Genomic DNA, 25,284 nt, shown 5'->3' on the forward strand with positions numbered 1-25,284 from the left:
TCCAACCAGTTTCTTAATGAGTTTCTGTTAATTAAAGCCGTTATTGAATATTGTGACTTGTTGCTGCCCTCATTCTACCACAGCAGACTGTTGATTTCTGTTTTTTTCTAAGACCACCGTCAAGATGTTTGGGTGACCTGAGCAGACCAACATGACCGAGACCTTCACCTTTCTTTATTTTCATGTTAGCTGGTCAATTGGCGGCTTGTTTTGTATCTTATTATTGTTTGGGTGTTCATTAAGGAGAAAGAAACAACTCAGGGGTTTGAGTCACGTCAATTAAAACGAAGGCAAAACAAGTTAATCAGCAGCAAAAATGGCTCACTAATTAAGAAGATGGTCAGAATAAAAACCTGTAGCCACTGCGGCCTACCAGGACCAGAGGTGAGCACCCCTGATGTAAGGCATTCTGATGACACTTATATTCACATACTGTATATTTTTATTTGCTGTTGTATAAATCACACAATCACTGTGCTTGCTACGAAACAAGTATAAAAAGTTACCAAAATAAAGTGCCATGTGTTAGTAAATGCTGGGAAAATTACGATGGAGCGGTTCACTGACGTTGTTCGTAAATGACATAGTTCCTTTAAAGGCACATCATTAGCTCAATGTTTAGAATAACTGTTGATGAATTTATTCCCATGTTTTCATCAGGGTTATTTGAAATTCTTACCCATATTGGAGCGGCTCAATTTCTAACTTAACCGAATGGAATTAAACTGCATGCTCAAATGAATGTCACTTCAGTCACTTGGGCCATTGTCCTGCAATTACTAAACACATTAATGTTTACTGGAGATAATGTTGCTTCAATTGTTTTCCCCCCTTGTGTATCAAAAAGGAAAAAAGCCCGTTCTGCATGGGAAATCCTTAGCTTCCTCGACTGGGAGGGATAACGTCTGCAGGAAATAGGCCTGCAGCTTACTAAATGGCCTCATGGCTCCAGCATTTATCAAAGTGCTTTAGGAATTCATATCAGAGTTCTGTTAAGCTTACAAGATCTGGAGCTTCTGAGAACAATATGAAAAGTACTCTTATGCACCAAATGATAAAAATCTACTCATTAATTCACAGGAATAAAAAAATGGTGAAATCGAGCAAAAACAAAATAGGATGATTAAGGGTGCCACAGACATCTGTATGTCGACCATCTATTAGCTCCACCACTCGCCTGGTTAAGACCACAGTGGAGATCACGCACAGCTTCAAAAGCCGGAAGAAGTATATTATAAAATGTTGGATGTGGGAAACACAGAAGCATGAGGACGTTCTGACATTGGTATAGCTTGAGCTTTGTTGAACCCAGTCATAAAGATAGAATATTTACAATGGGGAGTTTTTCAGACACGTGTAGTACATCTTGTCTGATACTGTAACTTCATACTTGATTAATAATTGCAAAAAGGGATATTTATAATATGTAATGGACAGCATGCATGTGCTGGTGCCTGGCCGGCACATGAACAGGGATCGAGAGCCAAATACAGTGGAAGGACCAGGGGAGACAGCAACATACAAGTCCTTTCTCTCCCAATACACTTGATGGCAGCATCCTTTGGCTAGGATTCCCACACGAACACATGCAAGGCATGCTGGGACCTGTAGTCCCATGGGGCAGTCCTGTTGGGTTCTGTGGGCACCACCAGGGGGAGCTGATGGGATTCACACTCCCTGCTTTCAGGGACTACTGTTTGGTCTGGAAGTGCTCCCAGATCATAGATAAAAGAAGCTGCTCAACCTCATCCAGGTGAGATGTAGTCAGGAGCAGAGGACAGACAAAGCTTGTGTGGGAGGAATGAAGAAGAAGAAGAAGAGAAAGAGAATCACATTATCGTATTTAACAAGAAGCCTGTACTGAAAGGTACTTGTGTAAATAAACCTTTTATATGAACTGGGCCTTGTGTCGGTGAGGTTGTGTCTAGGGTTTGGGGTGCTGCAAAGGCCCCTACTTGTCACAGATAGTAGAGTTATTCAAAGTTTTTTACTTATTTTTTTACTTTTATTCCTTCCCATTTCCTCTGTACATTTGTTTCAGGTTAAATTGTGAATTTAAAGTGGCCCATTTTCTGTGAATGCCACCAGCAGTGAGTTCACACTTCATTGCAGGTTGCTTCTGGGTTTGTACCTAATGCCACCAGGATACTGTTTGGCCCCTAGGGACTCTATAATTTGGTTTAATGGGTATAGAAATTTGACAGATGTTGTCATAGGTGACCAGGCAGGCACACAAGTTGGAGAACCAAAGAAAGGTTAGGGTACCACCTTGGTAACTCCATACAATGTTAGACGCAAATGACAGATGTTAAATTTCAAAACCAAATGGTTTCTTTATTGGTAAACATTACGCTGAGCAGTAGGAGCTCTGCCCTCTGTGGTAGATATTATAGCATCTGACGCCAACTTCTGGGATTGGGGCAGCTTTACATGGTGGGGTTTTTATCAGGCGGCGGGTCTGTTGTCCCTCTTAAACATTTTCTCTTGGCAGCAGAGGATGAAGGAAAAGACAATGTTAGCATCAACGGCCCCATCTTGTTCTGGGGTAGTACTGCTTACCTCATTGGAGCCAGGAAAGTGATCCCGTGGCACTCATGCTTGATAACGTACTATTTATGATGGCTCCGCCTCCTAACAGTTGAGGAGCGAGAGTTGGGAGCGGGAGCAGGACGAAGCTCCCAGGAGGAGATTGGCGGCCAATGACAGAGATAGAGAAATCTAATTGTGGTGATTATTGCTGTGTGCATTATGTGGTGTTCTGTTTAATAAACGTGTGGAATTTATAAAGATGTGGTGTCCGACTGGTGGTGTCTGGGCAAGTCTCAAACCATCTATCTGCCTAGCTAGGCGTTATGTAGGCATCCCCCTTTGGCCTGGTTCAGCCACTCTATGAGCCGGATTACCCGCAGGGTAATCTCACCTTATGGCCTTAGTGTTGTAACTGACGTTCCCTCACAATGCAGGTAATATGCCTCATTTGGGACTCCATGAGCAACCTCGCATTCCACACAAAGTCAAACCAGTGGTACCCAAAGATTCTCCAGGAGTCCAGGTTACTGGATAGCGTTCATGTCTCACAACCATATAGCACAACAGGAAGCACCAGGAGTCTAAAGACTTGGCCCTTTGTCCTTTGGTTGAGATATCAGGAGTGCCACACACTCCTTTTCCAGTGACCTCATGACCCTCCATGCTCTCCCAATCCACTATATAGGAAGAATCACCAGAGGCATGAATTATCACTGCCGAGGTAAGTAAACCACTCGACGAGGTCGACACTCTCTCCGCAGACAGACACACTGCTGATGTCAGTGCCCAAGAGGACATTAAAAGCCTGGCTCTTGGTTTTAATCAGGACACTGGCGAGCCCAGACACTCAGTCTCCTTGCTCTCTTTCTCAAGACCCCTGATCAGAGCCTCCAGTAAACATCACAGCATTGTAGACAAAGTCAAGATCAGTGAACCTCTCTGAACCAACAGATGCCCCACAGCCGCTGGATCCCACAGCCAAATAAAATACAAGCGAGTTAAAATTCCTAGGTTGCAAAAACCTAACAGGCAATATCAGAGAGACAGAAATTTTCCAGACAAGAGAGCCTGCAAATGCTCCATAAACACATTGAGGAAATCAGCAGCTCAGACAGAAGTGAGCAGCTCGTTCCATCAAACAGGAAGGACATATGAAAAAAGCCTGGACTGAGTTTTGACACCACACAGAGGTGGCATCGCCAGCCGCCATTCATTAGAAGGCATGAGCAGGGAAAAGGAGCATTGTACCTCAAAGATGCCTCCATGTATACAGTTGCTGACCCATTGACTACTGTGTAGACAAGGAATTGAACTTAAACACACACTTCTACAAGCAGCCTGTAGTGTTCTGAAAAGGAGAGTGACATGTGGCTGCCTCAGCTAGGTGAACCCTAGACATGCTGCTGAATTTTGAACCATTTGCGGTGGCTCGGTGACACATGTAGGTGTTCAATCGAATCACACAACCTATCAAAATGCATAATATATTTCACCTCATAAGTCACCGCACCCATCAATTTGTGCAACCTTAGCAAACAACATTGGCTGATGGTCAGTAATATCATAAAAATCTTAGGTTCGTCTTGACGTTTTGACTTTTAAATGTGCTAAATGTAGCATATTTCGACAAGGCAGTAGAAATGCCAGCAGAGCATTGCAGTAGTCCAGACATGACAAGACCAAGGCCTAGACCAGGAGCTGGGCTCCATACTCTGTCAGATACAGTCTAATCTTGCAGATGTTTTATAGATTGAATCTGCAAGACCAAGAGACAATTACAACATGGTCAGTAAAGATCAGCTGGTCATCAATCACCAGCCCAAGCTTTACATACAGACATGACGTGGCTTAGCAAAAATGAACCGAGTTGAACAGAGATGGGGTGGTAATTAGATGGAGGAGCTGGGATAACAAGAAGGTTCATCTTTGCCAGGTTGAGCTGAAAAAATGGTGCTCTTTCATCCAGCTGGCAATATCAGTGAAACATGCAGAGGCGATTAACAGGTACAGCTGCCATGATGAGGTCTAGTGCATTTCTACTCCCTCACTCCCACAATATTCAGACTCATGGTGTCAGTGAGCGGTAATGGTGTTTCTCCTTGCAGATGTCTGTTTTTGCTTTGCACCCCACCATAACCGATCATCTGTGGGGGAGGAGCAAAAGCTATAGATTCATCAAAAATGTCAATTTTTTTGACGGATCTCGACATTTTAGGGTCCCCAGATACCAAAAACATTGATATCTCGATGATGGGTGTGTGTCTGTCTGAGTGTGTATCTCAGTTTCTTGAGGACGGTCTAAAGCTAAAACGACTGGATGGAAAAATACCAAACTCGAAACTCAAGCCTGTTATGAGATGACGATGTGCTGATTCATTTTTGAGACAAATCGGGCAAGAGAAAAAGACACTCTGTAGGAACCCTTAAATCTAGCAATTCTGCAATAAATTATGAATTCTTCTCATCAATTTCTATCGTAATGACCTATTTTATCATCAGAAAAATGAACATCAGAATGGTAAATAATTACTGAAACGTTATAGAATAGTTCTGGTAACTTGGTTCCTAGGGCATAACGCCTACTTACAATTTTTTTTCTTGTACATAATTTTGTTATTTCAGTTGATTGTACAGTCTGTTATAACAGCCATTAATTATGATAATCAACAAACCTGACATGGCACCGTCAAGGGAATAACTTTTTATCACTTATTTCCAGATGATGGTGCTGGCAAGCTCTTTGTTCTTTTCAGCTTCCCTTTTAATTAGAATATTATGATTGTTATTTCATCCTGAATCTTATTTGTCTTCAGCCTCATCAGGATCAGCCCAGTGAAAACGCGGTGTGTGCAAAGCCTCCGATTAAATGAGGATTTTCACTAAAAGCTTTAAGCAGAGCTGTTGTCTTATCTGGGAAGTCTCACGTGCTTTTCAAAACAAGATCTGGAGGAAGTGAATGGTCACCACTCGCAGACAGACAGCAGCACTTCCTTTAAGGTCTGTTTACATTGTATCCCATTTAAGGCCATCATGGAAACCGAGTCTACCACGCACTATAGTGGGACTGTTTATAAAACAGTTATAAACAAACAAAGATGGCCATTAAGCAGCAAATGGGAAACTGATGATGTACAGGATGCTGAATTGAACAGTTAGTTCTACGAGGCATGTGCCTTTCGTTTCCGTGTGGCAGGAACTGTGGTGTCCCTAAACAGCTTTCTTAATAAAATAGAAAAACATGAACTTTGGCAGTTTTTTTTTTTTTTTAAATGATGTAGTGGTTAGAACTGCTGCTGCAAATCCTGGCCCATTCACCATCTGCTGGCCATTAAAATGGCAACATTGGGAAAAATTTGCAGGATGGATAGGTCCTGGTAGAGTGTGAAAATGATTACAAAAGCATGGTACAGATGGTATGCCAACGATGTGTGCCATTTCTGGGCTTCTCCTGAGTGGGTATCAAAGGTGCCTGCAGTGTGAACTTCACTGAGTGACTGCTGGAACTTTGTGTATCCTTAGGAACCAAACATGAACCCGGAGAAAAGGGTGACAGCCAATCCTCACAGCTCTCGGAATTGCAGTGAGGGAGAATTGTAGGAATGCTGAACTGTGTAATATTCTTCCAAGACATCTGCATTTGTGTTGGACAGTTATAGTATCATTGGGTAGAGAAGGGATGGACACAACAAAATGAAGGGTCCAGTGCACCTCAATGTACAAATGTATAGAAGGACAGACATCTCGTGTACATGGCAGACATGCCGTATGCACTTCAGTAAAGGTCATCCACCTGAAGCTAAGCATGTTCATTCCCCGCCAGTACTCAGATAGAAGATCATCTAGGAAAGACCTGGGTTGCTTTTGGAAGATGTGTTGGTGAGGCCAGCAGGGGGTGCTTACCTTCTGGTCTGAATGTGTTTTCCCAATGCAGTGACGGGGATACTGTGCTGTAAAAATGGTGCATAACATTGAGGTCCTGACTCTCTGTGGTCATAAAAGATCCCTGGACCTTCTTTGTAAAAAGCAGGGTGTATCCTGATGTCCAGGCTAAATTGCCCTCCATGGCCAAATTATTGTGGCACCCTAATCATCCCCTGTCTCTAATTGGCCATCTCTCTCATCACCTAACAACTAATGTGTTGGTGACTGTACTGGTGCAAAAATGGCTGCCATTGCATCATTCAGGTGGCTCCCCACTCACTATGAAAAGCACTTTGAGTGGTGAGAAAAAACAGTAGTTGTCGACCTTAAAACCACTTTTGGTTCCAACAGACTGGTCCTAAGTAATGGATGTAAGACGGACCAGTATGTGTATTCATACCTGACCATATGTATAGTACTGTATAGGATGTCCCTTAAGTCATATTGTTCGCTTTATATTCTTTTTATCATCATTTTTAGCACATTGTGTAGATTTTCTATCATTTTTTTATTGTGTAAATAATTTTTTTTATTTTATAATTTTGTTTTGATATTCCGATTGCTTGCATGGGTGCAGAACCTTTAACAGCTTCACTAATCCTTTCTTTGTGTATTATATGTTATGTCATCAGCATGAGTCTCTCCCAGTGTTCATTATATTAACTGTGAGAGGAGGAATTGTAACGGCAGAGTCTGAGCCCTTGTATATTTTCTGTTTTAACATTTCAGCCTACTAATAATAAACATTAACAGATAAAGGAGTTCAGTGTGGTGTCGTGGCAGTTTGCACAAAGCGGTACATTGTGAGTCACAATGCAGAAGCTTCAGAGGTTAATCAAATTCAAAGCCAGGTTGCAGTAGTACAATGCGTTCGTTGAACATTGGTAACAATGGGGAAAGCTTAAAGTCACATGCGATCGCGTTCGCTTTCTTTCCTCTCTCACACTGCTTGATCGCCTTCATTTTTATGTCAAGATCAATTGCCTTTTTTCTTGTAATTGTAAAACAAATGTAAACATAGTCGAAATCAATGCAAGTAATAAACCGAGACAGAGATAAATGTGTCATGGCATACGGTGCTGGTGTGGTGGAAACTGACACTTACCTGTGAGGAACAGTAAGCAGTTGTAAGTCGAATGGTCGTAAGACACATAGGTCATAAGTTAACAACTACCTGTATAAATGTAAAGAATTATTATTATTATTATTATTATTATTGTTATTATTATTGTGGTAGTGGACCTTAACAGTCCCATTACAGACCCTAAGCTCAACAGCTAGGATCTGTCACATGAACACTGCTTTGGATAACCCTAATTCACAACCACTGGCATCTGTGACTGCAAAGGTGCCAATAATACTGGCAATGACACCATGACTGGTATCACATTTTTCTTTTGAGTCAATTTAACACACCATGATGGACAGATCTGTGTATGGAGGCACTGTGATGAAAGACTCCCTGAGGTATAGGTACTGTAGCACCATATGGGCCCAGCACCAGGTGTTATGGTGTGGGTTTCATTGGATTCCACTTCCATTCTTGCCTCATAAGCATTGCTGGTACCTTGACCAGTCAGTGATACATCACAGAGATGTTGGAGGCGAAGGTGATACCCTATCTGCAGAGGTTCCCTGGTGACATTTTCTAACAGGACAATGCTCAACCACATGTGGTACAAAACAGCTTATATAGTTCCTGGCCCAAATATTCACCACATTTACCGCCCTTCTAACACATCTGGGGCATTGTTGGATGATGACTGGCATACCTGAAACAACCAGTGCTTAGCATGGATAAACGTTAAGCACATATAAGGGGAGTATGGCACGCCATACAGCAAATACACATCCATGCCAGACTATGTACGAGCCCAATGCCTCTAAACATGTGTGCCATGTGTCATAAATAATCTGCCCTGTAAATATCGCTTTGATATCTCATGTCTTTTGTGGTATGGAAGCTTTAATGGTCAGCAATAGATATTCCCTTTGAGAACTTTTCATTGGATTTCTCACCCAGCAACTGTCATGTTGTAGACCAGTATTCCAATTAAACTTGCATCCAAAAGTGGAATAAGCAAATTCAGAAATGAATGGATAAATTTGAAGAACATAGTAACTTTTCACAAGTCAACATGCAGGAGAATAAAATTAGAAGGTTGCAGGAATTGCATCCTGGCTGTCCAATGCTCACCCTAATTCCATACACTTGCCTAGTAGGCACCACTACATTGATCCGATGTGAGTCTGAATGGGTGTTTTCCTCATAACGACCTCACTGATGTTAGTTCTTTTATCACACATGTCTGTACCAGAGGGTCCATGAACAGCCAGAAACTTTACTGGGTTAACAAATATGGCTGTAATTTACTTTAGAAGAGTCAGCCACAGTAAAATTCAAAGCAGGCAAAGACTGAGAGAATAACAGGCAGCTGATGAGTTTGAAGTCCTAGCAGGAGTTCCTGTCTTTTCAAACTACAGGAAAAGAAGCTTTAGAAAGAATGTAAGCGGTATCCTGAAGGTGAGATAAACATAGACAAATAACCTTGAGGGCTAAACGGGAAAGTCAAACGTGGCGATGTTCCAAAAGTGTTACGGTAGAGACACCAGAGCATTCAACACGATGTGTCCGGAAAAGGCTTCATCGAGACGGTAGGCCAGCGAGGAACGTCTCATTAGGTTAGATTAGATATGTTTCATTACTCCATAATAGGAAATTCTAATTTATACCTCAAAGAAAATATAAAATACACCGAAACTCAAAGTACAATATGAGACGACAGATTACAACCTATGCAGTAACGCAATAAATATCATGCTAATAATGTGTCTGTACTATCATCCTATGGTTTCTGGCTGGAGTGGAAGAAAAGATGTTGGCAGAAAGCATTGAAGTGCCCAATGGCAGTAGGCAGAAACAAAGCAGAGGAATGAACCTGTGGCTGAAAGAGCTCCCACTAGAAGGCAAGGGCAGAATGGCCCCTGATGGCATCGGATTTCCAGCATCCTCTTTTTCCACAATGGCCTCCAGAGTGTCCAAGGTTAGCCCTGTGATGGAGATGGCTTTGATGATAAGTTTGTTTGCAATGGCACCACAGCGTACAACGTCACACTGGCTACAACGGACTGGAAGTTTGCTGCACACATCAGAAGACCAGAGTCACCTCAGGAAGAGCAGTCTGTTCTGGCCCTTCTTCCACATCACCACTGCATTGTCAAACCAGTCCAGTTTGCTATTCACATGGGTGCTCTCTACCACTTCCGCCCCCTGGATGGTGACTGGTCTCAGGGGTGCCTTAACACACTGGAAGATCACCACCATAATAACTAATGATAATAATAACAATAGTACATTTTATTTACATTGTTATGGAGGTGTTGAATAATTAGACTCAACTTGTGACCTCACTGATTCTTTAGATGAACTTCTTTATAATAAGCTGTAGATGTCACATGGGCTGGATGGTTCCTTACCCGGATGGGAGGCTCCTAACAGACATATAGACGTCCTGGCCGGGGAGGAAAAAGGTATCAGACCTGGAAGGAAAGACCAACAGGGATGGATGGACAGACCACTGAAAAGAAATGTTGCTGGGGGTTTTTACTCTCCCAGCACGCTAGATGACATCGGCCCTGGATATCAGTACCCAGTGGGAAGCCAGCAGGGCATGCCAGGAGATGTAGTCCAGCAAAGCAGCCCTTCTGGGGTCACTGGGTGGGAGACAAGCTCCTTGTTGTAATAGACTTACACATGACCCAGAAGTGCTTCCATCGGGCAATCGCTCTGTCACCAAAAGTACACCCAGGTCCATAATAAAAGGGACCGCACATGCTTTCCAGGGAGACGGGAGGACTGAGGTCAACACTCAACTGAAGGAGGGCAGTGCGGTGGTGAGTGGAGCAGTGGAGAGGAGTTGGATTGTGGAGAGAGAGGAACCTGTGCTTTTGTGTTACTTTGTGGAGGTATTGTGTCTTGTCTTGAATAAACACACCTTTATTTGAACCCGGGACTTCCGTGTGTGTTTGTGCAGGGGGTTTGGGGTTTGCTGGTGCCCCGGCTTCCTTCACAAAGCACAATCGCCAAAGGTTGTCCAACAAGAACAGTCAGAAAGAGGAGAAGTCCAAATAATTATTTATTAAAATCCAAATCAATGCCGGTCATATCTTTAGAATTTGTTTACACCAGGGTTAGATAATGATGACTATATAAATGACATACTGTATATTAATGAATGTGTATGTGTGGTTTCTTTTAACAAAACAGAGAGCGGGGAAAATAAAAGGAAATATCTGTTGAAAATAAAATTTAACATGACTGAATTAAATACTGTATGATAATAATACATAATACAAACTGCAAGGAACACTATGGTGCTGTAAAGGATAATCTTGTATATAAATGTCTATGCGTGGAATTGTGTTTGTGTGTGTCTGTCCGGCCCGGAAGTGAGAGGTGGAGTCGGGGTGAGGAAACAGAAACTCGCTTAGCCACTAATACCGAAGCGAGGGGAGCACATTGGAAAAGCAAAACCTCCGAAGAAAGACAAATTCGAAGTGATGTGAACATGTCAGCAAAGTGAAACCTCAGAAGAAAGAGAAAGTCACTTAGCCGCTAATGCACAAGTGATGTGAACACGTCAGCAAAGTGAAACCTCAGAAGAAAGACAAAGTCGCTTAGCTGCTAATACACAAGTGATGTGAACATGCCAGCAAAGCAAAACCTCAGAAGAAAGACAAAGTTGCTTAGCCGCTAACACACAAGCAAGGTGAGCATGTCGGCAAAACAAAACCTTGGAAGAAAGACAAAGTCACTTAGTCACTAATGCACAAGTGATGTGAACATGTCAGCTAAGCGAACCCTCCAAAGAAAGACAAAGTTGCTTAGCCGCTAACACACAAGCAAGGTGAGCACGTTGACAAAACCTCCGAAGAAAGTGGTGTGCTGGGGAGGCACCATAAAGAAGAGGGACGCCTTAGGCCTTGACAAACTGGTAAGGAAGGCAGGCTCTATTGTAGGCACGGAGCTGAACAGTTTGATATCCGTGGCAGAGTGACGGTCGCTGAGCAGGCTCCTGTCAATCATGGAGAATCCGCTTCATCCACTAAACAGTTTCATCTCCAGACAGAGGAGCAGCTTCTGCAATAGACTGCTGTCACCATCCTGCTCCACTGACAGACTGAGGAGATCGTTCCTCCCCCACACTATGTGACTCTTCAATTCCACCCGGGGACATTAAAATTATTCAAATTTATTGTGTGTTATACCTGCATTGTTATCACTCTTTAATTTAATATTGTTCTTTATCAGTATGCTGCTGCTGGATTATGTGAATTTCCCCTTGGGATTAATAAAGTATCTATCTATCTATCTATCTATCTATCTATCTATCTATCTATCTATCTATCTATCTATCTATCTATCTACTGTATCTGATGTGCTCGCTGTTGTGGCTCTCTGTAAGGACTATTGCAGAAGACCATCTGGAGTTGTGTCTTGTTGACGTCGATATGCAGGTGGTTATCCGTGCACTACAAGATGAAGTTCTTCCACCAGTCTCCTGTATTGTGACTCATCTCTTTATTATCAATACAACTATGGTGGAGGAGTCGTCTGAGAACTTCTGTACATGGCAGGAGCTGGTAGAGGTTAAACAGAAAAGGACACAGCACAGTTCCTTAAGGTTCTCCAGTGTTACACACAACCACATTGAATCAAGGTGGCCACACACCTCCTTAGCTAGATGTGCACTGGGGAGAGCTATTTAAGACCTGAGATGATCATGAATCCAATAAACTAATTTAAAATTGATTGTTAAGTTAATATATATGTATGTTTAAATGTTATTTACTGCCAATATACTGCAGGCTTAGTCTTTTGTGACCCTGGCCCAGACTGAGTAGCTCTGAAAATGGCCAATTGGTCATTGAGATCATATGTTAATTTTACTTCTTGTAAGTTTTGGTTCAAATTTGTTGTCTTTCATGAAAATCCACAAATTTCCTGCAGGCGGTAAGGATGGGTTTATGAAAAGAATACCACGGGACAAATCTGGCATTGAGTTAGCAGCAGGTTGTCGTTTCCAGCACACGGCACAGTTTCCATTTCTAAGCAACAAGCACCAGAGGCTGCAGGGAGCTCACTCATCATTAAACAACTTCCATGTTCTGGAGAACAATAGCAGCTTCCTTCCTCCTAGTGATTAGGATTGTGCTTAGTTGAAAAGTTCAAGGTAAAAATTGTTTGCTGAAGGGATGAAACACACTGAGGTGTGTCTAGCACTAAATACCAACTGGAAGGTTTCTTGCTCTGAAAGCATTATGGGAAAAATGTCTAAAATTCTGTTTTCACTTTGTCACATTCTGGGGTATTGAGTGTTGTTTGATGTAGGAGGAAATTGAATGATTTTAGCACAAGGCTGCAACATAATGAAACATGAATAAATTGCAGTTGATAACTGTTTTTCCGCACCATTCTCAGACCAGTTTCGAAGGAGGACACATCCTCAAGTCAAGGTCCTCTCTCAGTAGACCAGAATGCCTGCTCAATGTCTCTGACCTGATGCTAAAAACTGCCTCACAGCTACATTGTCCAAAGATTGTAAGGATTAAAAATTTACCAGCAAACAGTGGCCTGATATCCATCATGGTCCATTCCAGCCAACAATTTTAGCTTGAGATTTCAAGATTTTAACTTTCCATTGAGTATCTGTTTCAAAAACTTTACATTTAATAAAAATGAAATACAATTACCATAGACAAGGGGTCTCCAACTTCAGTCCTGGGGCCTCATGCATAACGCAATGCGTAGAACTCGCACTATAACATGACGTAAGCACAAAAGCCGAAATGTGCTTACGCACAGAAAGTTCCAGATGCAGGAATCTGTGCGCACTCCAACTTCCACGTTCTTCCACTCCATAAATCCCGATCAGCGTGAAAACTAACACATGTGCACGCGCCTGCTGTCCCGCCCCGTCTCCTCTCAGAATTACGCCTCTTTGAATATGCAAATCAATATAAATAGACCTTAAGCTCAGCGTTCTGTGAAAAAGCAATGGAAAAAGCAAGAGGGAAAATATAAGAATTTCAGCGAACACCAAGTGGAGGCAAAGAAAAACGTACTATTTGTTAGTTTATACAGTGGTATAATCAACAAAAGGAAGTTGATCGAGTGACATAGCGTGTTGGAGAAACTTGAAAGCTTACGTTCACAAAGTTGCACGGTGCCCGGCATAAATAAGAAGTCACATATCAAAGTTGGCGTGAAAAGGTGAGACGTAGCCCACCGTCTGAGTGTCATATGGAAGCTTATTAGGGTGCAGTAAGAAAAAAAGGCACAGAGTAGGAAAAAAGCACAAAATGTTAACTTCAATCTCGAAAAATATCCACTTTAATCACGTAGTTTATTTTGTCATTGAAGTAGAACATAAACTTCATCTTAAAATCGTATGATTTACTAGTTTCTCAAATCCCATCGTAACTAAAGTAGCCTGTTAAATGCTTTGTTTTGTATTTGATCTTCAATGTGCTCTATGTGTGTGAATCACTACGTGCTTCCGTTCTTTCTCTTTCTCCGACTGGACACAGAATCCATTACATTAGTGATATTACAGCTCTCTGAATAATTAAAATACTGAGATGTATACATGATGTCATTTTCATGATGACTGGAATGAAAGCATGTTATTAAACATTGATTGTGTGTGACCTTCGATGAAATTATTGTAGCAGTATTGTCTCTTTCAAACATACTATCCTCCGATTCCTGTCCTTACTTTTCTTTCTCCAAATACCCAATCGCCACACAATCAGCTCTGTAAAAGACGTTAAGCCATCTGTAAGCTTAGATCGCTGATTCTTCAAAACTTTTAAGGAACATTGAAGTAGCTTCATAGTACGTGTTTAATTATTCTATCTGTCTATCCTTCCAGTGTCGCGCCAGCCTCAGTAAATATACAGCGCAAAGCAGGAACAATACGTGAACTTGCTAGTGCTGTGGAACCGTGTCCTCACATGTTTAATTATTAACAATACAGATTATTTAAATGAAGTTAAAGTTGTATCTGTATAATATAATCAACATATTTTGCTGCATTTCACCGTAAAAATGATATCGTCATCATATGTAAATACATGCTTTATAAAGTGGCGCAGGTTGTGTAATATTATAACTGTAGTGCAAGTTTACAGTTGGGTGATTGTACTTATAAGTACAAACAGTTCTACAAGGAGCCATTGATCGAGTGCGTTTATAGTTCTTGGGATGAAACTGTTTCTGAACCGCGAGGTCCATACAGGAAAGGCTTTGAAACTTATTGCCAAGGCTCATGCAGCGTGGGCTTGATGCTGTATACCGATATTTCTCTTTCCGATCAGCTGCTGCTGTGATTCACACTCAGATACAGTGATATAAATACTCCGAGTGGTGCAGTGAGAGTGATATGGAAAAAGATGGGGTTGAGCTTCCATGTTCCTTTCCCATGGTTTCCATAGCCACCAGGGCGGTCGCCCCGTCGTGGTCCGGAGGAGGCAAAATCCCTCCTTCGATCCTTCCAGGCGTCCCGGCTGGGTACCACCCCCAGACGCTTGCCACAAAGTAAATTTAGTAACTCTGTGATTTTCTGGATGTTTACGCATGTATTTAACAACTAAAAGCCTGTTCACTTTGGGTTTTTTTTTGTCGTATTCAGCCACTGCAATTCTGTTCACTTTGGGTTTTTTTGCATATATTTAGGAACCACAGCTGTGTTTACTTCAGTGTTGTTCAAATATATTTAGTGACCACAACTCTGTTCACTTCAGGATTCTTTGGAGCATATTTAGTTGCAGATTTGTTTAATCGATTTTGTCCGATATTGCCTGTATATCCAGTATGGCCCTTATGATTTCCTATTTTATTAGTATAGGTTAGGAGCACGAACCCGCCAAATGATGAACCACTTGGACTGGACACATCAGCACCACACTGGAGCAGTGCGAGGTTATATACAGTGGCTGGAGTGTCACTCCTTCCACTGACTCCCCCCAGAAGTGAGTCTACTCCATTGGACCCTTGAGCAAGGCCCTTAACCTGCAATTGCTTCGTCCTGTGGGTTATTAGTATAGCTTTGTGAGGAACTTCAGGAACTTTGTTAAACAGAACCCTCCAGATTTTCCTCATCTTGCACCCTCATCCATGCTGGAAAAAATATTGCTCAATCTCAAGGACTCAGACTCCATCTCTACAATATATAAAATCATTTTACAATCCCTCCCTTTCAAAGATCCAAGAGGACACTGGGAAAAAGATCTCTCAATTAATATATCAGAAAAGGAGTGGAAAGTAGCAATGCAGAGAATTCACTCAAGCTCCATATGCGCAAAGCATACAATTATAAAACTCAAAATTATATATCGAGCACATCTGTCTCGACTAAAACTCTCCTATATGTTTCCAGGGCATGATCCAACCTGCGAACATTGCAATCAAGCCCCAGCCTCACTAGGTTACATGTTCTGGGCCTACACCAAATTAACATTATTCTGGACAATAATGTTTACTTACCTTTCAGATAGCCTTGGACTCACAATCCCTCCTAACCCATTAACAGCTGTGTTTGGGGGTCTTCCAGAAGGGCTTAAGGTGGAGAAGGACAAACAAATTGTGATTGCATTCACTACACTCTTGGCACGCAGACTTATTCTGATAAACTGGAAGAACCCAAACTCTCCTCTTTTAAGTCAGTGGGAAACTGATGTGTTATATTATTTGAAATTGGAAAAAATCAAATACTCAGTTAGAGGATCCGTACAGACTTTTTTCAAACCACGGCAGGATCTAATTAGTAATATTTTAAAATAAGTTCATAAAGCACAGAGAATTTATTAATTTAGGTATGTTTACAAGCCTTAAAATTTAACGCGGCTTGGCTTGCTCTCTCTCTCAGGGGTGGGGATCGATCTGTTCTTAACTCAATTTTTCTTTTTGTAAAAACTTGATTGCTTTGTAATAAAATTAATAAAAAAAAAAAAAAAGTATAGCTTTGTGATAAGCAAGAGAATGTACTTGATTGTGATGTTTGGTGTAACCTATTTTGAGCTTCAGTAAGATCAATAACAGTAATCAAAATGACCTCACAGGATACACACTCAAAACCAAAATTGTAATTCTTTACATTTTTCACTTGTGACGGAGATTTGATTCTTTTCGCAGAAATGCTTTTACCGAAATGTCACGTCTCAAACACATAAAAGCTGATCTACAATTCTACATCAGGCATTATGGTTAGGATTAGGGTTAGGGTTAATGGAGCTATGGAGCTATGGTGTAGCCCAGCGTTTCTCAGCCGTTAAGTATTTGCGACCCGAGTTTTCATAACAGTTTTAATCGTGCCTCCACTAACATTTTTTTGAAATGTAGATGCATATTTTATTATACCTACTTAACTTTTATCGACATTTATCTAACTGTATATTTATTGTTCTAGTATCAGAATGTAGTTTAAGTTAATTTGTTTTGGTTTCAACAGATTTTTTTTCATATTTTTGACTCTTGTTTTCTTTGTTTCATATCTTCACGCCCCCCTTTTTGTTACTTCACGCCCCCCTAGGGGGGCCTGCTCCACAGGTTGAGAACCACTGGCGTAGCCTGATGCACACTTTGTTAAAAATGAGACCCCTTTAACTCTGACTGGTCAGTTTGGTAATTACAGATTTACTGACAGACGATTCCATTCATCTTCTCCTTTGGAAGTTGGCAAATGTATGAAAAAAATTGGAAAAATTTGAGGGACAAATATGTACATATGTGGAAGAAAATATGTAGCATGAGGAGTGGTGAGGGGAAAAGCTGCCTGCATTTTAAGGGATCATTTGCTTTTCTTGCATGCTACAAACACCACCGACTAGTGTTCAGTCACGTGCTTGTGGGGCTGGCGCAACACAGAAGTATAAACTGCTTTTGACAATGTAGCCTAAGCACACAGCTATGGCGTAGACTAGGGGTGTCCAACTCTGGTCCTGGTGGGCTGCAGTGGCTGCAGGTTTTCATTCTGAGCATCTTTTTAATTAGTGAGCTGTTTTTGCTGCTAATTAACTTATTTTGCCTTCATTTTAATTGATGTGACTCAGACCCCATAGTTGTTTCTTTCTCCTTAATGAGCAGCCAAATAATAACAAGACACAACACAAGCTGCCACATGACCAGATAACCTGAAAATAAACAAAGGTGAAGGCCTCGGTCATGTTGGTCTGCTCAGGTCACCCAAAACATCATGACAGTGGTCTTAGAAAAAACAGAAAATCAACAGTCTGCTGTGGCAGAATGAGAGCAGCAACAAGTCATGATATTCAGTAACGACTTTAATTAACAGCAACTCATTAAGAAACTGGTTGGAGTGAAATTGGCTGGAGTTTGACATTCCAATTTAGCTGGTCATCTGTTTCACATCTGACTCGTTTCACATATCATTTCTGTTTGGCTGCCATTTAATGAAGAAACAAGCAAATCAGAGCACTGAATCCTTAAAACAGGGCTAGTTAAATGAAGGGAAAAGGAATTAATTAGCAGGGAAAACTGGACACTGAGTAGGAAAAGAGTCCGAATGAAAACCTGCAGCCACTGCGGCCCTCTAGGAGTGGAACTGGACACCCCTGGCGTAGATCATTGTTGGGCACACTCAACCATACCCTCCTGTTGGCAAGTTTAGATTAGAGTAACTGCATATCTTTGAACTATCACACGAAACTGCACCACCTAGCAGAAATTCACAAAAACCACTCTAACTCCACAAACAAAGCACCATAATAGTTCAGGAACCGAACAGGCCACAGGGATAAAGCAGAAGTAGAAATCAGCCATAAGCTTGTGAGAGACGCCTTCGTCAATGATGATTTCAATGTAAGCGTCTTGAAGCACCTGCCATCTCACGCTGAGTAATCCGCTGACGACCTGGACGTTTATCAGGTTGCATCTGCCTGATAAATTAATTTTCATTAATTTTCCATTAAGGATAGATCTCAGGGAAATGAACACCAAGATCATGGACTGGCATGTAACTTCAAAATGCACATGAGTCATTTTGATTCCTGGCCTCCTGTAGTGTGTCAGTATAATGTGAGTGAAATTGCCTAATTCAAAACTTCTCTCCATTTTTAAAGGTAGTATATAAGCAAGGCACTGGATGTGTATGTAACTCTTAAAGGCTCATACGTAACTTTTTTAGTATTGTTATTTATTTCATAACGTTAAACAAGAACAAAAGTTACATGAAAATTTGGGCTGTGTGTGCTTGGTGTGTGTGCCCTGCAGTGGGCTGGCACCCAGTCCGGGTTTTGTTCCTGCCTTGTGCCCTGTTCTGGCTGGCATTGGCTCCAGCAGACCCCTGTGACCCTGTGTTAGGATATAGTGGGTTGGATAATGAATGGCTGGATGGATGTGGGCTTGTTGCCTCACTCCATGTGCCGACCACGTGTTTCTTAAACTGTTGTTAATTATAGCTGTTATTTAGTTGCAGTTGGCTCAGAACCTAACCATTTGCAGAATAATTGAAGAAGACCTGGAATACAAGATACCCGCCATGTAGATTTAAAAAATGCATTTGACTCTGTCAACAGACACAAGTGGGATCCCTTAGAAATGACCAGAGGTGTGAAAGTACTGAACCAAACACTGAAGATGGAAATGCACACTTATTCAGTATTGAAGCTGGTGTACAACTGAGTGGATACATTAATGTATAGCACTAAACGCCTGTCTGACAGATCAGAGACAGTCCTCAGGGGGCTGATGTGTGTGTGTGTGTGTGTGTGTGTGTGTCAGAGACGACTATCAGCAGAAGACTTCATGAACAGAAACACAGACGACACACTGCAAGATGCAAACTACAAACACAGGATGGCCAGATTACAGTTTGGTATAAAGGACTTAAAAGAGCCTGCAGAGTTCTGGGTAAAGGTCTTGTGGACAGATGAGACAAAGATGAACCTCATCAGAGTGACGGCAAGAGCAAAGTGTAGAGACAAAAACAAACTGCCTGAAATCCAGAGTAGACCACCTCATCTATCTATCTATCTATCTATCTATCTATCTATCTATCTATCTATCTATCTATCTATCTATCTATCTATCTATCTATCTATCTATCTATCTATCTATTATATAGTGCCTTTAACATCTATCTATCTATCTATCTGTTAAACATCTGTTATGGCTTGGGCATATATGGCTGCCACAGGTCTTGCCACACTTCTCTTCATTGATGTTGTGACTGCTGACAGCACAATGAATTCTGAGGTGTGTAGAAACCTCTGATCTGCTCAAATTCCAGTAAAGGCCTCCAATGGACGACGCTTCATCCTACAACAAGATAATGAGCCAAACACACTGCTGATGCAACGCGGGAGTTTATCAAAGTTAAAAAATGGCAAATTCTTGAATGACCAAGCCAGACCCCTGATTTAAATCCAACTGATCAAGCCTTCCATATGCTTAAGAGAAAACTTAAGGGGCCAAGCCCCCTGAAACAAGCTTGAGCTGAAGGTGGCTGCATGAGACTTCAAGCAATTACTGCATGTGACGGATATGCGACAAAGTCCTAAATATGACACCGGCTTTAACCCTTTCAGGGCTGATGTCGACTTCTGTCAAAAGGACGATGGTAATCGACTGTAAACCAACCGTTTTGTTTAAGTTGGACTCTCATTGCTAGAAGGAAAGTTAGCTTCATTGGTTTGACCGAGTTCCAGCACTTCCTGCACTTGTGTGAGTAGTAAGGCGCAAACAAGAGCAAAAATGGCACTGACATAATGGCAAGAGATCAAAGCGAATGTGTAAAGCAAAACACTCCTTGGATGAAGCTTTGTCTATTATCTCTGATCTGGATTATGAATTGTCGGACTCCAATTTGGATACAAGTGTTTGAAAATGAGTGTGAGGTTCCAGCTTCAGCTGACTGGTCCCCAGCTAATCGTGTTGGTGCTAAACAGGTTCATGTAGCTGACATGCCTATGGCAATGTTCACCAGCAGGACTGCCACTTAACAATGGGAAGAGGTAGAAACCAGATTGCAATGCACTGCAACCGTGACCCCTGCTGCTGCTGCACCAGCCACGCGAAGACAGCCTGGCAGCAAACCTGCCCCACGTTCTTGGCAAACCGGCAGCCGCAGCCTGCAGCAACAGACGTTTTATGTTGATTTCTGTGTGAAAAAATATTCAGGCCTCAAAGATTTAATAGACCTGCCAGTTTTATAATGTCCTGAAATGGGGGGCCCATATAGAAAAAGCATTGTCATTTTTAAATGTTGTGACCAAAATGTATACAGATGCCTTTAAATGAATGTCTGTCATGTGCACTTTAATCACAGGACTGAATTAGTTGATTTGTAATTTTAAACTGTGGAGCAGAGCGAGGAAATCAGGGGAAAATGTGTCTTTGTCCCAAAACATTATGGGGGGCACTGTATGTGTGTGCTTGTCTATTTTCATATTTTCAATTTTCATTACACTATAACTTATTAAGTTTATTACATAGAAAATCCCCCGAAAAATCCCAGACCATCAAGAAGTGTGCAAACTGATGACATGAAGAATCGCCGTTGCACCGAACTGGAATCGTCCCCGCATAAATCAATGTCATCCCGACGATCTGAAATCTGCATAATTAGATCTGGACCCCCCTGTATTTGTCATTTCCAAAAGAAGGCACATCATAAACATTTTTAGTAATACAATGCATTGCATGTGTCACTCCAACAGGTGGCACATCAAAACATTAACACTGGTTTTACAAACCCCATGTCAAATGGCATACAAGAGAGACATATGCATTACATTTGTCATTCCAACAGATGGTGCATCGCAATCATTTGTAGTATTGCATTTTTTCTTACAAATAAGTGTAATGTGCCAATTGTTGGAATGAAAAGTGCAATGCATTTGATTATTACATGCATATCGAAATACATTCCAATAGATAGTGCATTGCAACTGTTTATTGTATATGCTGCTCCACTTGATTCATTAATGTGTATGGATGATTTAGTTGTATATGTGCCCCCCATCAGCATAAATTCTCTCTGTGGCGCACATGAAGGGGTGTAGGATGATGCCAGTGGCAAAGGGATGATGCATTCCAGATGGTCTTGTGGGGGTCTTTTTTCAAAGGGCCCTCAAGTAGTTGTATCGGCTGCCGCCTGTCCGTTTATTTTTAGAGTTGCTTGCTCTGTGTCTTTAGTTTAAAAGCAGCAAGAAGGGAAAGGATGGCAAAGTTTTAAAAACTGCGCTTTTCCAGCTTTATTGAAAGGCGTTGGTTGTGGGTTTAGTCAGGCGTAGGAACCAGGAAGTGTCCGTGAACATGCACCATCGGCTAATCTCGTGATCACATGAATGAGAACGCGGAGACGTGCGAGCTTAGCTCACTTACTTTAAGGGGTGAGGTACGTGTGACATGAACAGGGGCCTCATTTATAAAGCCTCGAAATATACGAGAATTGCACATTTACTTCTTTAGCTGACTTGCAACTTGCATGATACAATTGGTTAAATTTCTTTTGGTTTTCCAATAAGAGCACAGGCTGGTCAAGTGACTTTCTCATTGTCACACAGTTTCAGTGGGATTTGAACCAACAACTACAGGGTTCAAAGTCCAAAGCCTTAACCACTACACCGCACTGCCTGTAGTCCAACAAATGATACATCACAAACATTAACACTATTTCACAAATCCCAAAACAAACGGGATAAATCATATGCATTGCATTTGTCGTTTCCAACAGATGGCACATCACAAACATTAGCACTGCTTGGTATGGGACAAGCTTTTACAAATCCCATATGAAATGCCATATTACACAGACCTATGCATTGTATAGGGTGGTCCAGATCTAATTATGCAATTTTCATTACACTATAACTTATTAAGTTTACTACATAGAAAATCCCTGGAAAAATCCCAGACCATCAAGAAGTGTGCGAACTGATGACATGAAGAATCGCTGTTGCACCGAACTGGAATCGTCCTCGCATAAATCAATGTCATCCCGACGATCTGAAATCTGCATAATTAGATCTGGACCCCCCTGTATTTGTCATTTCCAAAAGAAGGCACATCATAAACATTTTTAGTAATACAATGCACTGCATTTGTCACTCCAACAAGTGGCACATCAAAACATTAACACTGGTTTTACAAACCCCATGTCAAATGGCATACAAGAGAGACATATGCATTACATTTGTCATTCCAACAGATGGTGCCTCACATTCATTTGTAGTATTGCACTTTTTCTTACAAATAAGTGTAATGTGCCAATTGTGGGAATGAAAAGTGCAATGCATTTGATTATTACATGCATATCGAAATACATTCCAATAGATAGTGCATTGCAAATGCTAACACTGAGGGCTAAATTGATTACTTAGATTTCAAGAGCTCTTAGATGTATAGCACAGCTAGTTGGGAATAAAGAGGGGCTCTTCTGGGTGAGTCACCAGGCCATTACAGGTCACATACACACCAGTGCTGGGCCTACGGTCTACGAAATGTGTGAAGATGACATAGAATATCCACATAGACGTGGGGAGAAATGCAAACCAAATCCACCAATGTGCACACTGGAATTTAAAGCGACGTCTAAGAAGCTGTGGCACAACATGACTAAGCACCACACCACACTATTAAAAACACGTTTTTCCATTGCAGGGTCCTATTTCAACAGCATTCGGAGCAAGAGAAGAACATTCTCTGTCTGCCAGTCCAGGACAGGGCACATATGCCCATATGTGCCCATATAAGGGATATTTATCATCTTTGGGATGTGGGGGGAAACTTAAGCATCTGGGAAAAATGTAAAACATTGGGAGAAAGCCTGTATATAAGTCTCTGGAGATTCCTAACAGTTCTGCCATTTTCTTGTGCATCTCCCATTACAGTGTCATGGAGAGATTTAGTCCAACAGTGTTAGGCAGGCAGAAACGATCACTGGGTGGGTCAGCAGTCCTTCCTTCACAGGGCAGCCTAAACACACACATCTGTGCCAAATACATAGAAGAAATCCACAAAGACACTCATCATAGAGACACTGGACATTGTGCCACCACATCATCCCCTTCTCAAATCAACTACACATTACAATTCATTTTTAATCAAGCGCAATTCATTTCTCAGGAGACTCCAAATCCTTGTGTTTTTTTTTTTAGACGAGCTCCCATTTCCCAGAGTCATTAAACGCACCCACCGATGGCTGCATAACATCAGCTCCCCTCGCAAATGAGGCAATTTTGCAAATCCCAGAGATGCAGTTTTCCCCTTTTCCATCCACCATTTCCTAAACTGGAGGTCAGGTATGCTGTGACTCATTTCCTCCGAAAGTCGAGCCAAAAGGGAAGGAGCGGCCATCGCCTCACGTGGGCCTAAAACCAAACATGTGGACGCAGGAAGAAAAGTCCAAAATACAGGAAAGGTTGGATTGCACAAACGTTACACATAACACAGCATTCTCAAACTGGTTTAATCCAGCTCAAAGTTGCAGGGAACATGCAGCACCGGGCACGAGAGAGAAACCAGCCCTGGAGGGAGTGCCAGTTCAACACACACACACATATATATCAGGGGCCAGTACACCAAACCTGCATGTCTTTGGACTGTAAGAGCAGACACACATGGACACAAGGAGAACATGCAGTCTCCATGTAGGGAAAACCCAGGATGCAAACCCCGGTCTCCTTCCTGCAAGGTGGCAGGCAGTGCTATCACAGCACCACCATGGCACCCAAGATCATAAACATAAATTCATAAATCCACACTTTGATTTTCATAGCTCACTATTTGAATCAACATTCAGGGTTGGTTCATGCCCCCTGAGACCAGAGGATTCTGGATGGGTGCCATCACCTTGTCCCGGATAGGCAGGTAATTAAATGAATGGGTAGCACTTTCCCAAACTCACACTTGTTGAGCAGTCCTGGCAGGAACCACCACTAGATGGGACACTTTATAGACACCAACCACCCTAACTTCAGTATAACTGGGTGAGGAAAGAAAGTAGACTCCACCAGAGCATGGGGAGGACATGCTAATGCCACTCAGATAGTGTGCAGGTTGTGGATTGAACCCAGGTTTCTGCAGGATGAAGTTAAGGCCGCAGCACCTAACGATGGTGCCACCAACATAGGTTCATCCATCTACTTACAACTCCAAAAGTTCACTTTTTTTTTTTCAAATAGGTGGTCCCGCCATTCTTTCTGACTCAGTTTAAATAACCAGTGATGCCTCTCACCTTGACAAAAAGTATTTCCATCACCAGTGAATCCCGCCTTGCAGTAACAGCCTTCAGATCCATTGTAGTTGGTACAGGTTGCATTCATATGGCAGGCATTGCAGAGTGCAGCAGCGCGATAAGGAGCCATCAGACTGGAAAAGCAGGCTGGGAAAATGAAGGCAAAGGGCACAGTTAGAATGGACAAAGGCGGGCAGCAAGGCATCCACATAACTCTGGGCCTTTTACTTTTGATTGTGACCACCTAGACTCAACTGCACAGACACAATTCCCAGGGTACAAAAAGACTTTTTCTTTTTACATTTTCAGCCAAATCAGCACCACTATCCTTGTTTTCCTCCTCCACTCTCATGAATGCGATGGAGCGGATCCTTTTCCTTCCAAACCTGGGAGTACTTCTGTTACCACAATACTTTCGGTCAGATGGAACTTCACTACGACAGGGGAACCTCCTCCTGGCAGCATCCTTAATTGGTACCCAAGGACCCCAACAGTGCTGCACACATGGACTACAATTCCTAGGCAGCCATGCCAGAGCCCAAATGGGGGCAAACTAGTAGACCACATGTCCCGG

At 42.0% G+C, this 25,284-nt stretch overlaps 1 protein-coding gene across 1 annotated transcript in view; it reads right to left on the reverse strand.

Moving 5' to 3' along the window:
- adgrl4 (adhesion G protein-coupled receptor L4) overlaps positions 1 to 25,284 on the reverse strand; it is a 114,180-nt gene that overhangs the window by 82,879 nt on the left and 6,017 nt on the right. Inside the window, exon 2 of the mRNA XM_039767842.1 lies at positions 24,711 to 24,857. Coding sequence (XP_039623776.1) covers positions 24,711 to 24,857 — 147 coding nt within the window. The remainder of the gene's footprint in view (positions 1 to 24,710; positions 24,858 to 25,284) is intronic.

This window comes from Polypterus senegalus, chromosome 10 (genome assembly GCF_016835505.1).
Source record: "Polypterus senegalus isolate Bchr_013 chromosome 10, ASM1683550v1, whole genome shotgun sequence".
In the NCBI taxonomy this organism is placed as follows: domain Eukaryota; kingdom Metazoa; phylum Chordata; class Cladistia; order Polypteriformes; family Polypteridae; genus Polypterus; species Polypterus senegalus.